The sequence below is a fragment of the Staurois parvus genome, unplaced genomic scaffold (genome assembly GCF_062004578.1).
Source record: "Staurois parvus isolate SC_StPar_1 unplaced genomic scaffold, SC_StPar_1.0 ptg000153l, whole genome shotgun sequence".
NCBI lineage: Eukaryota > Metazoa > Chordata > Amphibia > Anura > Ranidae > Staurois > Staurois parvus.
The window spans coordinates 6,728,303-6,746,610 of NW_028317949.1; the positions used below are offsets into that span (position 1 = coordinate 6,728,303).

The following is an 18,308-nucleotide window of genomic DNA, read 5'->3' on the forward strand; positions in this document are numbered from 1 at the left end:
CATGAGAGAGTGAGAGCGATAACACCACATTTAACACACCTTCTCCCCATTCACACCTGAGACCTTGTAACACTAACGAGTTACATGACACCAGGGAGGGAAAATGGCTAATTGAGCCCAATTTGGACATTTTCACTTAGGGATGTACTCACTTTTGTTGCCAGCGGTTTAGACATTAATGGCTGTGTGTTGAGTTGTTTTGAGGGGACAGCAAATTTACACTGTTATACAAGCTGTACACTCACTACTTTACATTGCAGCAAAGTGTAATTTCTTCAGTGTTGTCACATGAAAAGATAGAATCAAAGATTTACAAAAATGTGATGGGTGTACTCACTTCTGTGAGATACTGTATATGCATCTAAACATTGGTAGCATGGCATGATCATTAGCAGCTACATTTTCATAGATTAAGTACTAACTAAATAATTCTGAAATTAGCTCTAGCCAGAAACTTGAACAACAATAACCTGGAATCATCATGACATTGTTTTACACCGCAGTCCTAATGAGCAAACAAGTCTTGTGAAAGAGAAGTATTCCTAAAAAATGACCCACATGACAACTCTTAGTGACAATATTTCATTTTTCATTTAAACTGTCTTATATATTGCCTTATATAATATATGAGGGTTGTAGCTCATACTTGGCTGAATTTCATGGACTAAATTCGGAGCTAAGCTGTGCAAAATAGGGTCTATCAGCATTTTCTAATTGCTTCTTGATATAAAGGCAACATACATACACTGACAATTCTAAGCTTTAATGTAAGTGGGGTAGGAGGGCTACTTATAACTGCACTAGCTTTAAGTGCTAACACTGTGCCCTAACATCATGCCATTTTGATTAGGCAAATCCCATGATGCTTTCCAATACTGATGGAGTTTGCCCACCTTCTCCAATCTTTCATACTTTCCTACTGGTTGGAAAGACAGCCTAACAAACTGAATCTGTAATTTTCACCAGCTACTCTGTTTAAAATTACAAATGGAAAAATTAGTGAACATGGGTTTCATGTTCACCATTCTATTTCACAATGTAACAAAAACTGGAAGTGCTCAGTCATGAACTCCATTGCGTTCAGTGTCACTACTGTGCCAACTGCTGGTAGAGAAGATCAAACATATCTTTTAACAGCACAAATAGGATTGCAAGACTATTCCCCGTCATAAAAAATACTGCAGCTATACACACTCTTTATACAGTATGAGCAGAAAAAGGTTTTAAAGTATCTCAACAAAAAATGAAAACCTTAACAGATGAGGTACCTTGAATTCCTTGAAAATTATACAAAATAATGTCTGGCTGCTGAGTAAAATGAATAGATTTTAACAACATTAAATTAATTATGAAGCAGTAATATATGGCATATAATTTGCAAAAGTAGAGTTTTCCTTAAGGGCAATATACAGATTGTTAAATTAAACTTTAGTAGATTATGTCCTTCGATTTTAGAGCTTTAGAATAAAGAAACAGAGAAAGAAAGAGAGAGAGAGAAAGAGAAAGAAATAAATACATGTTTTAGGTTGTAAGATTTTTTTTTTATCTTTACTAAATGTTTTAGGGGGTATTTATGAAAATTCAGTATTGTTCACTCTGTATTTTGTATAAAAGACTGTAGTCACACAATAGGCATTAAAAAATGCCATGTTCTAGCTTGTTTCCTTAAAAATTGTTTTAGTTTTATATAGAGTATAGAAGAGGTACTGTATTCTCTCTGTAGGGTTTTATGGCAGTCTGTGTCCCCACTGGGTCCTCTGTATACTCTGGACCTAACTCTAAAATTTCCAGAGCCTCCATAGTAGTAGCACATATATCAATGGACAGGTTAAGGGCAGGTGTGCCTGGAGGCGCCCATCCCTCCTTAAAGGTACAGGGTGGGCACATGATGCCCAGCTATACCAAAATGACAGCAAAGGCATCCAGTGTGTCCCTGCATCCAAATTAGCCAACTACACAAAAATGGCAACTGTCCCAATCTATAACCAGCCTTTAATCATTGTAATTTATCCTTTTCCATTGTGAGTAGTTTGGCTACGGTTTTAAAATCCATGAAAGTCTTATGGTAATGCACTAGGCTGATGCGCTTTCTTCATATGTTTGTTTTTAGCATTTTAGCAGCAAGTGTTTAACATCACAGTTGTGTTTGATCACTTCTGCATATGATTGCTTGACAAGATTTAAATGGAACCTGCCCTGACTCTCTGTGTGGACTTTGTATCTGGAGAGCCGTTCTTTCTGTAGCAGGGACTTTATATTTCTTTAGAAAAGAAAACCTCCTTAATGAGACAGCAAATAAATATTCTAGTGGGGCTTTAAACTTCTCTACAAAAAATTAGCTATACGTGCACTTTAAAATTCATGCACATCTTAACTGAATACTATTAGTTTGCAAAAGCACTGTGCATCATAAACCATGTTTTAATAAAATATTTGTTTTCAACTTCTTTGTTTGATCCTTTGTTGCATTTGCTGCTGTTGATTTCCTGCAGCGTCTTTCAGCAATTCCCTGTCTATATTAATGCAGTTCAGCGAGAGTTTCCTGATGGTGACAACATTGAACTAGTCACCTGTAGTCTCCCCTCTAATAGAAAAAGGGCGCACCGACCTAGTGCATTATCGTTTAAAATAATTTATTAAAGAAACAAAAATAGGTATCATACTCACAATGGACATAGCCCTGAGCAAGGGCTCTGAGGAAGAGGTTGTTTCTCCGAAACGCGTTAGCCAGTTGGTCATCCAGGGTTCCATCGTATGGACTGTGTTGTTTGGATCATACATCTTGTTCAGTTTGTCATGCCTGTGTTATTCTGTCCATTGTGAGTATGATACCTATTTTTGTTTCTTTAATAAATTATTTTAAACGACAATGCACTAGGTCGGTGCGCCCTTTTTCTGTTTCTCCATTTGTATCCAGTGTATTCGGACCACCCCGGTCTGTTGAGGGCAGCAAGCAGTGCATATTCCAGAGAATTCTAGAACATTCCTATTGGGTCTACTGTGTCCTTTCCTAGCGCAGGAGTAAAGTGTTTGTTGTATTGAGTCTCCACTCTAAGCCATTTTGACAGGGTGACAACAAAAGAGCAGAAGAAAGGGGAATAACTTTGTTACTTTATAACAGAAAATGCTTCAGCAAGGATCTAATGGCAGGATCCCCAGATATTTTAAAATATTTAAAAAATATTGCAAATTATTATTATTAATATGCACTGATAAAAAAAAGTTAAAGGAACACTTTGAAAACACATCAGATCTCAATGGGGAAAAATATCATACAGGATACCTATACTGATACGGACTGGGTAATGTGTTAGGAATGTAAGGATGCCCCATCATTTGATGGAAATGAAAATAATCAACCTACAGAGGACTGAATTCAAAGACACCCTGAAAATCAAAGTGAAAAAATTATGCAGCAGGCTAGTCCATTTTGCTGAAATTTCATTGCAGCAATTCAAAAAGGTTCTCAATAATGAGACGACGGATGGTGTCCTGGGGTATTTCCTCCCAAATCTGGACCAGGGCATCACTGAGCTCTTGGACAGTCTGAGGTGCAACCTGGTGGTGTCGGATGGACCAAAACATGATATCCCACAGGTGTTCTATTGGATTTAGGATTCAGGCGAGTGTGGGGGTCATTTAATAGTATCAATTCCTTCATCCTCCAGGAACTGCCTGCATACTCTCGCCATATGAGGCCGGGGATTGTCATGCACCAGAAGGAACCCAGGACCCACTGTGCCAGGGTAGGGTCTGGCAATGAGTCCAAAGATTTCATCCTGATACCTAATGGCAGTCAGGGTGCCATTGTCTTGCCTGTAGAGGTCTGTGTGTCCCTCCATGGATATGCCTCCCCAGACCATCACTGACCCACCACCAAAATGGTCATGCTGAACGGTGTTACAGGCAGCATAACATACTCCACAGCTTCTCCAGACCCTTTCATGTCTTTCACATGTTCTCTGGGTGAACCTTCTCTCCTCTGTGAAAAGAATAGGGCACCAGTGGCAGACCTGACAAATTCTGGTGTTCAATGGCAATTGCCAATCAAGATCTATCGTGCTGGACACTGAGCACAGTGCCCACTAGAGGATGTCGAGCCCTCAGGCCACCCTCATGAAGTCTGCTTCTGATTGTTTGGTCAGAGACATTCACACCAGTGGCTTGTTGGAGGCAATTTTGTAAGGCTCTGGCAGTACTCATCCTGTTCCTCCTTGCACAAATGAGCAGATACCAGTCCTGCTGATGAGTTAAGGACCTTCTATGGCCCTGTCCAGCTCTCCTAGAGTAACTGCCTGTCTCCTGAAATCTCCTCCATGCTCTTGAGACTTTTCTGGGAGACACAGCAAACCTTCTGGCAATGGCACATATTGATGTGCCATCCTGGAGGAGTTGGAATGCCTGTGCAACCTCTGTAGGGTCCAGATATCGCCTCACGTTATCAGTAGTGACACTGGCCCTAGCCAAATGCAAAACTAGTGAAAAACAGTCAGATGAGTAGGAAAAAAAAAACTGAGGCCTCCACCTGTAAAACCATTCATGTTTTGGGGTCGTCTCATTGTTGCCCATCTAGTGTACCTGTTGTTAATTTAATTAACACCAAAGTTTATTTGACTTGATGCTATACTCTGATTAATAAGTGTTCCTTTAAATGGTTTGAGCAGTGTAGTATTAGTGATTTAGTTTATAAATAATACTAGGAAAAAATACTTTAGCTATTAGTTGTTTGAGAGAAACCACAACTAGCATTATGAATTTCAGTGTACCTGCACTCAAATACAATTATTCGCCAGCTTTTACAAACTGGAAAAATGCTCATCACTCATTTGAAATGGTACCTGTTTCAGAAGCTGTCACTGTAATATTATACCAGGGCATTTCCTCTCGATCCAACTGTTTTGCAGTCCTAATTGCACCATTGTTTGTGTCAATTTCAAAAATTCTTTCTTCTTGTGAGTTGCTATCAATTGAATATCTGTTACAATAGAGAAAAATGGTATTACTTGCAAATATGGAAATTATAACACTGTTAAATTATATATGCACAACACTATGGTCTATGCAGTATATTGATAATAATAAATCATACATTCGAAGAATATGTAAAAATAGAGGTAAAAGCACTCTATAAGCAATTCTATAAAGCCAATATCATTTGGGATCATAATATTTTTATGAAAAATGTTCAATTTTAGTCACCGATACCTGGGCATTTTTAATGAAGGCATTTATCAGAATAATAACATGTTTGTTATCTTTATAATATTAATTTAAATGTTATTTGCCTGTTCATGGAAAAGAAACTCCTTTCCAAGCAGCAAATACATTCCCTTTACTCTCCCTTCAGAGATTGCCCTTCAGTTTAGCTTCCTGAAATGAAAAAAAAAAAAAAAGAAGCAATCTTTAAGCTTTGGTTTGTGATTTGGAGCTTACACTGGAAAGAAGACTTTCTTCCTCACAGTGCTGGGAGTCACCATGCACAAATGTTCATCTACACCCAGAAGAATCAGGTATTTCTCTTTACCAGTGGTGAGCAAATGCAGGAGAATGGGAAGCAAGGAAAAGTGAAATGTTCATCTGGATGAGAGGAGGGGATGGAGCTCAAGAGAACACTTCCTTTGCCTTGCACGGGAAAAAGCACATATTCACCTAAAGTGATAGTAAAGGCAACTTTTTCTTTTCACAACAAACATGTCATAGTTTTGGACAGAGCAGCCCTCATCCTCTTATTTTAGGGTCCCACCGGCTCTTCTGACCCCTCCCTCCTGCTGAGTGCCCCAGAGGCAAACAGCTTGCTACGAGGGCACCCAAGCAGACTCGAATGTCCATTCACATATAGAGCCATGGCACAGCACCGTCCCTTCCTCACTGGCTCCCACTGCTGTCTCAACCAATAAGAAGAGAGATTCCCTGGAGAACCAAGGCTGTTGTGCACATCACTAGATTGCGGTGGGGCTCAGGTAAGTATTGGGGGGGCTGGGGAGGCTGCTGCACAGAGAATGTTTTTTACCTTCATGCATAGAATGCATGAAGGTAAAAAAACCTTTAACCTTCACTACCACTTTAAGGTGGTACATTTAAATTGGGGGATACATTCATGTTTAGTAACATATTACATGTTACACCCATGTTCAGGGTTTACCTTGTAACACATTACTAAAGCAGCTGCTGTGCCCCCACCCCCCAATCCCTCGTTATGATAGTGGGGGGAGGATCCTCCCCCAGGACCCACTGTCACAACTTAAAAACAGCACGGCTGTGTAGGGCTCTGTCCACACAGCCGCAGAATGTATTCACAGAGTTCTATTAATGAATGAACTACAAGTCCTGTCTGCCACCACAGCCAACAGCTTGCAGTTCTCAATGAACTGCAAGCGCATTGGTGAGCACCACTGTCTGCACTCACAGCAGGTACAGGCAGACAGCTGTACTGAGAGACTGCAGGAGCCTGACATTGCACCTGTGATCCGTTGATCACGGGTGCAATTTTCCACAGGCTAATAAGAAAAAAAAATGCACATTTATTACCTGCAAAACATGTGCATTTACTATTTGTAACAAAAGTATACTTATCCTTTAAGGTTTAAGGTGAATGAAAAGGCTTCTCCACCAATCTAAACAGTTCCCTGCTACTATGTGATGCATGAACCACATGAAGTATACTTTGCACTGTTGTGAAGCGGTGGCTTAACATTGTCAGGCTGCAATAGGAAGTGCTGGAAGGATCTCCAAGTAAGGAACTTGGCAACAGATAAAAAAATGCTTAAGAAAACTGTATACAGTAAGGCATAATGCTAAGTACATAAAAACAGTATGATAGTTTACACTTTAACCCATTTTCTCCTGGGGTATGTTTAAGAAGGATGGATTTGCAGCCTGTTATTTATCCAGTACTGTTTATAAATGGCACTTTTCTAGGAATTGGAAGGTGGTCTGATGTATAATTATACTATTTAATTTTGCCTTTCGTGGGAAGTACTAATAATCAAGCAACAGCAGGGATGCACTGAACCCAAGCACCAAATCCACCATGGCCTAAAATGTAGCTTTTATTAAACAACTACTGTATGAAAAATACTTAATATATGGAGTATACAGAAGTCATAAATAACTGCAAGATATGTGACCTTACTAAAAAGGCAATATAGGTTTAGTGCTTGGGCACGATATTATAGTCCTAGAGGATGTATACAATTGCCTACATCTGAAGGGGCATAACAACACATATCAACAAAAAGCAGACATGTTTTTTCACTTAAAATCTCTACCGTCTGAATGCAGAAGTGTATAGGGTAGGGTCAGCATCCTGAGCACAGCTCACTACCTACAGGCATGGACTAGTGCTAAGGGTCAGAATTTCTACCAGGCTGGAATGGGCAGTGTGGCATGTTTGGTTTTAGGAAGGACGTCAAGCCTCTAAGTAGCTACATTGACTCTTAGCACTAGTCCATGCCTGTAGGCAGTGGGATGTGGTCAGGATGCTGACTCTACACAACAGATGACCAGGGGTGGACTGATCATTTGGAAACTCAGGCACTGCCCGAGGGCGCGGGGTCAGTAGGGGGCCCCATGAGATGCCCCTGGTACCTTTTTCATAGGCTTTTTTGAGTTTGGGCGCAAGGACACAGGGGCCCCATGATCCCCTATTGCCCGGGGGCCCCATAAGTTGTCAGTCTGCCCCTGCACATGGCTCTATCCAGACAGTAGGAATTTTTGACAACTGCAAAAAACATGCCTGCTCTTTGTTCATATGTGTTGTTATCCCCCTTCAGATGTAGGCAATTTTATACATCCTCTAGGACTATAATATCATGCCCCTACACTGGACCTATATTGTCTTTTAGGTAAGGTCACACATCTGGCATTTTATCGTGATTTATGTATAATCCTTATATTAGTTGTGCAATAAAAGTTAAGTTTTAGGCCTTGGTGGGTTTGGTGCGTGGGTTCAGCACATCCCTGCTGTTGCTTGTTTATAAATGGCACTTGATAAAAAGCTATCAGGCAGCTATCATTGTGCTTTTGTTCACATGGCTGATCCCTCTCTTTCTTCTTGTAACTTTTGATTGGAGACTGAATGGCTAAATTAGCAGCTGCAGATTCTTTCATTCTATTTCACTGACACTGGGCTTGTTTCTTAACCCTTTCATGCCCTGTCCTGTCCCGCACATGTGATCTCCAGCCTGTCTTTCTAGTGACCTGTACATTAATCCCTTTTCTTCTTCTTCCTTCTGTGTATGACCTGTACAGTAATAGGGGTTATTTACTAAAACTAAGATATGTGAAGTGCTAATTGAAAATAGATGACTAATAAGTAATGATAATATTCAAAAAGAATGTCAAAAAATGTCCAAAATAGATGTCCAAAAATGTTTTGTATATAAAAGGTCCTCCAAAGAGCAGTCAACAGGGTGGTATTCCAGCAAAGTGATAATCCCAATTTTTCTTGGAGATCGAACCTCAAAAAAAGAGAACTCACATAGTGTAATACCTTAAATGCATAAAATCAAAGCGAACATCACTGCAAACGCATGTGAATCACACTGAACCACACGCATGTGAATCACACTAAACCACACATGGTGAAGAAAAGTGAATATAAGTGTGAGAACATGGATAACACTTGCATGCAGTGTCAAACCGTGAAAGTGTCCACATCTAATGGATAATATACAATTACCAGAAATGCAGCATAAACCAGCATGTAAATCCCATTCAAGAGACCACTTTGTAGATTCAGCAAGTGGGACATAGATTCCTCATCTATATATCCATCCACTTATTGCCACTAGCCAGGCTGTAATGGTAAAGACCCTAAAGATATATTCAACAATGTCCCTCTGCAAGCGCTTATCCCAGGACATTGCCACCAGAACTCAGCAATACAGCGTTCTTCATAAAAGCTTTGCTCTTTTTTTGAGGTTCGATCTCCAAGAACAATTGGGATTATCACTTTGCTGGAATACCACCCTGTTGACTGCTCTTTGGAGGACCTTTTATATAAAAATATTTTTTGGACATTTATTTTGGACATTCTTTTTGGATATTATCATTACTTATTATTTATTTGTCATCTATTTTCAATTAGCACTTTACATATCTTGATTTATACACTTTTTGGGGTTAAAGTGTCTATGTGCATCTAGGGTTTTTTATAGGAGGAATACCATATTTTTGTCTATTTACTAAAACTGCATGGTGAAAAATTTGGTGCAACTCTGCATAGAAACCAACCAGCTTCCAGGTTTTATTGTCAACGCTTAATTGAACAAGCTGAGGTTAGAGTCTGATTGGCCACCATGCACAGCTGCACTAGATTCTGAGTGCATCATTCTTAGTAAATCTCCCCCCGTGTCCACTATACAATTACTAAGCTACCTGTTTAAAACTCCTAAATATCAGCACCTTCTTCATTTCCAAAAAATGTTGGCAAAACACGAGTTTACCGTGGAATGTCTACTTTCAAAAAAAGGTCCATTTTGAGGTTTTCATACAGTGCACTATTACGTTTCATATAAAAAAAGGAAAAAAAGGTAAAAAAAAAACAAAAAAAACACCAAAATAAAACTATCTGCCAAAAAATTGTATAACAATTTTTGGGGTACAATGTTGCATGACAGAATAATTGTAAGTAATTGTAAACTATCACAGCATGCAGAGAACTGAAAAATGGCCAGTTCATGAAGGGATATTACAGGTTTACACACAAATGGTTAAGGGCTATGTCTAGGTATTAGGTTCAGGTTAAGGGATGTTTCAAAGGTTAATATGAAAGTTAGTTGAATTGTTAGGTCACGTATAGTACATATTTGATGAACAGTGGCTGCAATCTAAGGCTACACTGATGTCGTGGTGAAGATATTTCCTTTATTTCTTAGTTATCTCATAATTTCAATAGGAAGCTTTCTTGTTCATTTATTTTACATACTTACATGTTATTTAAGGTTATCCTTCATACATATACAGTAAATGCATATTTATGAAGCGGTGAATGTGATATTTCCCAAAATCCACTACAGATAAATTAGTCACTGTCATTAAAACACACGCACCAGAAAGATACAGGGAACATTTTGTGAATGTCACATTCACTGTTTTACAAAAAAACACACCATAGTTTAAAACTTTATACCATATAAATATACCATATTTTTAATTAGAATGAAAATGAGTTAATATTTGTAATATATTCTCATCTTTGATTACACACTCTCTCACCCTTTCACATTTTTGTGGCGTTTACTTCGAAAGAATGTAAAAAGCACTGAATCCAGTAGAAGAAATAATGCACAGTTCAGTAAAAACACACTTCAATGCACAAAATGCTGTAGGATAAATAATACACACTTCAGGGGAAATAAAATGCACTTCTTGGGAAAAAAATACACACATACACAAAATGCATAAACTTGGTTTTTATATGCCAGTATCATGAATGTCTCCAATATGTCACAAACTAACAAAGTCTTCTTGAAAACTAAACATGACAAGTAAAATCCAAAACTTGTAATATGCATTTAAAAATAAAATGTATAAAAATTTCACTATTGCTAACCATATGGAATTATACAGTGTATGTCAGTCTTGAATAGTTGTACAACTACAGCAAATGTTTCTGTTCCAGATGGCAGACACATTGGATGAGCGCGGTGGATTTTTTGAAGCATGCATTTCTTGTGAATTTCAAATTACATATATAGCTTATGGGAAACTCTCAATGACACTTCTAAGAAAAAAAAGACTGCAGCAACTAGCAGGCCAAAATTCTTTTTTAGGATACTTTATAAAAAACTGAACATTAAAAATAATAAACTAGAGAAAATAAAAAAAAAATCAAAAGGCAATGGCCATTTGGTCAATCAGGTTGTCCATGTGCAACAGAAAAGTGTAATGTAGCGTCTTGCTGGTTGCTACAGGCAAAACCATTACTTGTCTTTGCTATAGTTAGCATAACTTGGTCACTTTGTCTTTCTAAATATACACCCCCTTAATAAATACTAAAAATATAAAATTTGCTCACTAATCACTTGCTATCTGTATACAATGGGATGCGAGCGTATTATCTTTTGTTATCCGCTGACTCCCAGCTTTCATGTAACAGCTACCTAAGTGGCGGCAGAGCTGTCCAGTTATTTTTATGGTACTGTGAAATGTTGCCCCCATGCCATGGTTCCTAATCTCTCCCACTCCTTCTGGAAGCCCAAGACCATGGAAGAGTGAACATCTGTTCTGATGAATGAACCTAGAAAAGCTCAGCTCTGAGAACTATTGGATTCAGAGTTGTCAGAATCCCAGCTAAAATACCAGGTATACAGTAGATCAAGCAGTCATGTCAGCTATAGTAGTGGGCAGGGAAGACACTAGGGGGTTTATTTACTAGAGCTGGAGAGTGCAAAATCAGGCTCACTTCTGCATAGAAACCAATCTGCTTTCAGGTTGTATTGCTAAAGCTAAATTGAACACATTAAGGTTAGAAGCTGATTGGTTTCTATGCAGAAGTGACCCTGATTTTGCACTCTCCAGCTCTAGTATATAAACGCCAAAGGATCTAATAGACCCCTGAAGTCTATTTAAAAGATAATCTGTGACTGATGCTATCACATAGGGGTTTTGTTAGACCCCTTGTGATAGCAATAAAAGTAAAAGAAAAAAGAAGTGTACAAATGTGAATTCTAATAAAATACATTAAAAAATTAAAAATAAAAGCAGTCCTATTACCCTATGCAAATACAAACATCTGAATAAAGTGTACACGTTTGTAAAAAGTGATTGTGCCACACATTAGGTATGGCTGCATGTGAGAGCAATAATTCTAGGGTCATCATTTATGGTTAACTCTAAATTGATAACCTGTAAAGCTTTTAATGCATCACTCTTGAGCAATTTTAGATACTGTATATTATTTTTTCTGGGGGTGCAGTTTTAAGGCTTGACATGTTTGGTATCTAGTTACTCAATGCAACCCCATATTGTAAATACCAAAAAATTGGTATTACGCTGTATGTATTAAAATTAATTTAGTGTATTTTTGTTCCGAAAATGTGTTTGATAAACAAGTACACAAATATCAGGTGACATAAAAATTTAAATTATCATCATTTTATTCTATAGATTCTCTGCTTTAGAAGGTTTATCATTGTTTGGTGGATTTTAGTAACTTTCTGGTAAAAAAAATATTTTAACACATGTGTGCAAAACTAAAAGAAAAATGTCTGGATGTGAAGTAGTTAAAATAATATCATGTACTTGTCAACTAGAGTAAAATAAAGAGTGACTCCAGGTAAACAGCTAATTACAGGGATACAATGCACATACTGTATGTGATTTATTTTACCTGCCAAAGAATTTGTATTTCTGCTCATCAATTTTTGAGATGTCCACAGCTCTACCACATAGCACAGTCCTGTCAGGCATGGTAAGAGACCAGCCTGTGACTGCACAGTGAATAATCCGCACATCAATGAGGCAATCTCTATGTTATTTCACTCTGTTCTCTTCTCCTGTCAGCATGCTCCTTGTTAGCACATGAGCACTGCAGCACAATTGAATGACCCATTGTGTTGCTTTCCCTCTCTCTGTCTGAGCTCCACTGTACAGAGACTGTAAGAAGCTGATAGCTTGTCAACTTTAGGTCCTTACACTGCTTGCATTAAACCAAAATGAATGTAACTATTAACTAATGAATAGAGATATGCATTAATTTGTGTCTTTTATATCTGCTTGGACTGCAGTTGTAATGTTTTGGTAAATATAGTTTCTTGTAAATTTAATAATGTTCTTGCTTGGGTATATAAAGAAATTTTGGTCCAAAATACATGATTTATAGCAATATGTTTGCCGTTGAACTGATGACAGGACTAAATGGCTTTGAGAAACTGTCCTTGATACTTAGAAAAGAAATATGAAACCTTGAGAAAATGTAGAATACAAGTATAAATTGTAGCTCAAAACCAAAATATAAAAAGATAACTACACAACACAGTTACATGCTAGGATACACAATTCATTTATTTTTACCTTGAGAATGTAATTATAAACCTGATAAATGGAGCTAAAAGAAACACAATAGTTTTTTATTTAACTTACTTTGCTACATAGCTTTACAAAAGTCACTTGCAGTAGACACAAAGACTTTACTACTACGATTGTATTAAATTTGGATAGAGGTCAAACTAGGAATGTAATTAGTACAGTTTATTGATGCTGTTTATGTTACTGTTGATTTATTCTTGTGTAAGACTGAAGAAGTTTACTTCTTTTTCAATTCATTGTAACTTATAGTGTTCAATCCCTTGCAATGCAATAGACACTTCTGTTTTATATTTTATAGATATACAAAGCAAGAGTCCAATAACAAAGAAACCATGAATTTATATGTACCCATTCCAATTTGTATTATTTAGCTAACCTTGATATTTAAATGCCAAAATGCTGGTTGTAGAAATACAAAAACCATTGTCTCTTAATAGGTCCAAATGTGTTGCAAAGCAGAATAATCATTAAACTCTTGCTTATCAAGTATTTCTTCTACAGTTAGGGTGTGGAGCTTTGTTAAAAAAGGTAAAGGTACCAATGGTGAATGCATTGTAGGAGACAGGTGCTAGTTTTTACACCAAATACACTGACAAGCCCACTCTTGATAGTAAGCTGTTAGTTGCAAGTCTTCCTTTTGGTGATATCAGAGCTCTGATAATACCTTGCAAGCACTGAGCTTACAGTCATATTAAAGGTTTTTTTTTAATAAAAAAGATAACATGCCTACCTTCTCTGTGCAATGGTTTTGCAGAAAACAGCCCTGGTCCCCCTCTTCTCGGGAACTGGCACTCCAAGCTCCTTCCTCATGCCTAGGGCCCCCATAGAAGGAGTTTGATATGGGGGCACCTGAGCAGGCTCACTCCTGAGTCTCTGTACTGTGTGTCCATTCACATATGGAGCGTAGCTCGGCCCCGCTCCACCCCGCCCCTGCTCTCTCCTCATTGGCTGTCATTGACAGAGGCAAGAGCCAATGGCTACTGCCTCTGAGGTGGGAGAGACCCTGTAGAGCCAAGGCTCTTGTGCACATCGTTGGACTGAGATCAGGCTCAGGTAAGTTTTTCTGTGTGCTGCTGCATGGAGGTAAAAAACATTGAGCCTTTATAACCATTTTAAAGTGAATATTTTAAAGCAGCGCTGCCACCTGAATGATTCCACCTGACAGATGAGCCCTGTTGTTTGCCCGCAGCAGAGCTAAAGGTTAAAAAAAACTGCCTGCCGAGCGATACAAATTCATCATCCCTGTATATATGCATATGTTTTTTTTTCTAATTGCAGACAAGCAATGGATACCTGTTACATATGAGCATTGTGTTCCAAAGCAACGGTATTGACCGCAAAATGCGTAATTGACTAATGCTTGATTCTACATTATGTACAGTATATCCTACAGATGATGTGTCCACAGTGAGATCTGTACATTTAAGGTTTTTGTAATAAAATAGTATATGTGAATTTTAATATTTGAGAGTTCTTTGTAGCTACATGAATATATTGGTGGGCCACCATTTAAAACCCTCTTTTTTTCTTGAGTTTGGTCTGCATCTTTGCAATGGGTTGGTGCCCGTGCCCCCCATCCCGAAATAATCTATTGATAACCCACTGCTGTTTTGTCAGGCTCACGTTTACACCTCCATTATAGAAATGTGAACCTTACCACAATACAAGGTAATGCACAAAAAGCATTTTACTGACCTGTGGGGCCCTTCAATATGAATGACATGCCAGAGCACATCTACTATACACATGTGTGAATAGATCTACACTCAGAAAAAAAAACTTAAACTCTAAAATACTAAAATATATAAATTTTAAAAAAAATCAAAAAACGGGCAGACTCAATGGGCCATTTGGTCTTTTTTCTGCCATCACTCTTCTATGTTTCTATGTTACTACACACATGTGTTGCAAAGCACCAAATTGCACCACAATGCGTGATATGTGATCTGGTGCACTGCAAATACTGCACTCTGTATTATTTTACATGCTGTCCAGCCTATGCATTTCAAATGACCTGCCTCAAAGCATGATACAGCTTTTCAAGGTGAACTGGCTCTATAAAGCCACTCTTATTGCCAAGAATTAGATTTATCTTTCAATGGTTAAAACATACAGTAGTCATCTAACATGTTATTAAAAATAAAGTTCAGTCTTCCAATTCCTCTATACTTTTTTCTCCTGGACATTTACATTAAGACATTGATACATACAGTTTTTGTTGTCTGCTTTGTTTGATCAAACACCTGCACTGGCTACCTTCACCTCTCCAAGCTGTCTTCACATCCACACTTCTCCAGTAACTCACATTGATTTTCTGGCCTTTGATAACCGTAGTCACATGACTCAATCTGTAGCTGCTGCTCTTTTTATTAATAAATAGAAACCAATAACCCAAAGATAATTTGTGGTTTTATTGTCTTGATGCTACATCATTCATTTATCTTCTCCGAGGTTATCTTTCTGCTTATCTTTGCACAGAGACTCAACAGCACTTAGTGTAGATAGGATCCTCAAATGAATGGCATTAAGTTTTCAGAGGCAATGTGCATCACAAACTATTGTCAAGTGTTTTACTTTTGTTTCGAACTTTGTTACATGTAAAGCCAGCCGTAGATGGTTAGAATCTTGGCTGGTTCAGCAGGCACCAGCCGAGATTCGAACCATGTTTAGGCAGGCTGATCGTAACCAAGTTGTTTAAGTGGGTACAACCAGCCTGCCAGGTTTTACATGCAACTATTACTAGCGGCTGTTATAGCCAATTGCAATAATCACTGGGTTCTCCGGGCAGAGGAGGTTTTCCCCACTGGGAGAACACAATGGCTCCATGGGAGGGATTTCCGTATTAATAATGACCCTTTTTACGGGGGAATCAAGGGATTTTCTTTCCTGCAACCAAACACATTCTGTTTATGACCAGCTTAAGTGTTGCTGATCTTCTGCAGCTAATATATATGGACTTCAGTAATGGGTGTATTACATTTTCAAGGCAGTTTAATTAATGGTTAATACAGTGGACAATGCCTGCCCAATGTGTGCTGAAATGGGCCCTTCAAGTGTACATGTGAGTGGGTGGCAGTGTAGTAACACAAATATGGGTTAGGTACATAAATATTTGAACCTAGAACAGGATAGACCTGAACAATGATATTCATGATAGAATAACTGAATATTATTTTAATGAAGGAAGTGACATTTATTTTGAATGTCACCCCAATACACTAAAGCAAGAAACCTATGCTTCAGCGCTCTGCAACAGAGGAGAAAGTATTATCATGTGTTGTGAGCCCAAAAAAGGTAAGTTGCTGTTTTAGCCATGCTTGAATGCATTGGCAGACCATTCAAAATTAATAGATTTCTTTTTTACAACACATACTGTATTAATATGCATCATACCACGCTTTAAAGGCATGCATTAAATCGCCACAGAGATGTGAACTCCACCTAAGAGATTGAAAATTACATGTTAAAGATTACACTAGGTTTTAGTGATTGGGTTTTAATATACTTCAATTTTAAATCGTCAGTCAATATTGTGATGCAAGGAAAAGAAGAAGTTAAATCTCACATTAAATTATTATTTTTTATGATGGAAATGTAGTTCAGTATAACTGCTATTTTATTTAATGTTATGCAGTACAACCATATCTATCGTCATTTGTAATGATATCACAAGAACTAGCTGGTTGCCCGACTGACATCTGATCTTCTTCATTACAGAGATATATTAAAATTAACATATTGGTTAGTGGCTAATGGCCATTCTGCCCAGGGTAGTTTTAAATGGAAACTGGCTAGATATGATTTCAAATTAACCTTAGGGTTGTACAAATGCAACTGTTGGTCTAAAGTTGGAGTATATTTATCATGAAAGTGCATATCTCTAATATGTGAAATGATATTAGGCAACATATACAACTACAGGTAAATGTGTGCGAAATTTCCACTATGGGACATTATAACCCTCCTCTTGCGTAAAAGTTTTGTTGCAGATATTTTCCTTTATTTTCTGTTCAAGTAAGAGGGAAACAGGAAATTAGGTGAAATCTCTCCTAGAGAGACATAGGGGGAGATTTACTAAGGCTGCATTCACACCTGAGCAGAATGATTTTCAGGTGTTTTTGAGCATTTTTCGAAGTGTATTAAAACCATTTTAGAAGTGTATTAAAAGCATTTTACAGCTTCAGGTGTTTTGTTTAGCCAATAGAAAGCACTAGTGGGGAGGAGAACAGGGGTGGAATGTTGCACATTTTCAGGCATTCCCATTGAAGTCTGGTAGGCCCAAGTTGCCTCCAATCTGCCAAAAAGAAGCTCATGTACAATACTTTTTGGAGCAACAGCCATTTTGGCACAGGACACAGAATGCTCAGATGTAAACAGGGGCCATTGAAATGAATGGGATTTGCCTTGCTGAGTTAAGTAGAAAATCACTCAGGTGTGAATGGGGCCTAAAACTGGAGCACTCTGGTGCAGCTTAGTATGGTAGCCAATCAGGCACTAACGTCAGCTTCTTCAGTTAAGCCTTGACAATAAAACCTGGAAGCGGATTGGTTTCTATGCAGAGTTGCACTGGATTTTGCATGCTCCAGTTTAGGTAAATCTCCCTCATGGTAATAAAAACAGCGGCTTCAAAGCTTTCCCACAATCCAAAGCTACAAATGACTTAAGTTTGGCTTGTGGTGCAATCTAATATGAAATGCTGTAAGTGTTTGTGATCATTTTATGTTCTCTTAATACTATATATACCAACAGCATTTCTAGAGATATTATAATATGCATTTCTATAGAACACTGAAAATCAATCAAACCCAATTAATAACAAATGAACAAATCAACTGCCGTATAACTTTTCTTGGCTAACATTTAGTCTGTACACTTTATCCAGCAACTTTGTGGTATTATCAAGTATGCACTTCCATTTATTGCCAAACTCTTCTACTGGAAGTTATTATAAATGTTTTACTCTCCAGTGCTTAGCTACTTTTTCCCTTGTGGAATTCAGATTTTACAATATTGCTGACATTGCTTTCTTGTGGCACGTATGGCTCCCTACTAAATTAGCTACTTTGCAATATCATCACATTAGGCTTAATGTAGGCATTAAATGCAATGTATTATGTGCTGATTAGGAATGATTTGCCTTTATCAATTTTGTCCTTGTTTATAATTCTTTTAGAGACATTAAAATCTATTACATATGCTAACAGTATACTGCTACTCTATATAATCTCAGTGTCTGCAAATTCTTCATACAACCATACTGTATGTAGTTAATGATG

General features: G+C 37.8%; 1 protein-coding gene across 1 annotated transcript in view; it reads right to left on the reverse strand.

The window, feature by feature from the left end:
* Positions 1 to 18,308, reverse strand: part of CDH18 (cadherin 18) — an 835,087-nt gene that overhangs the window by 70,158 nt on the left and 746,621 nt on the right. The window contains exon 8 of the mRNA XM_089674838.1: positions 4,839 to 4,975. Within this exon, the coding sequence (XP_089530964.1) occupies positions 4,839 to 4,975 (137 nt within the window). The remainder of the gene's footprint in view (positions 1 to 4,838; positions 4,976 to 18,308) is intronic.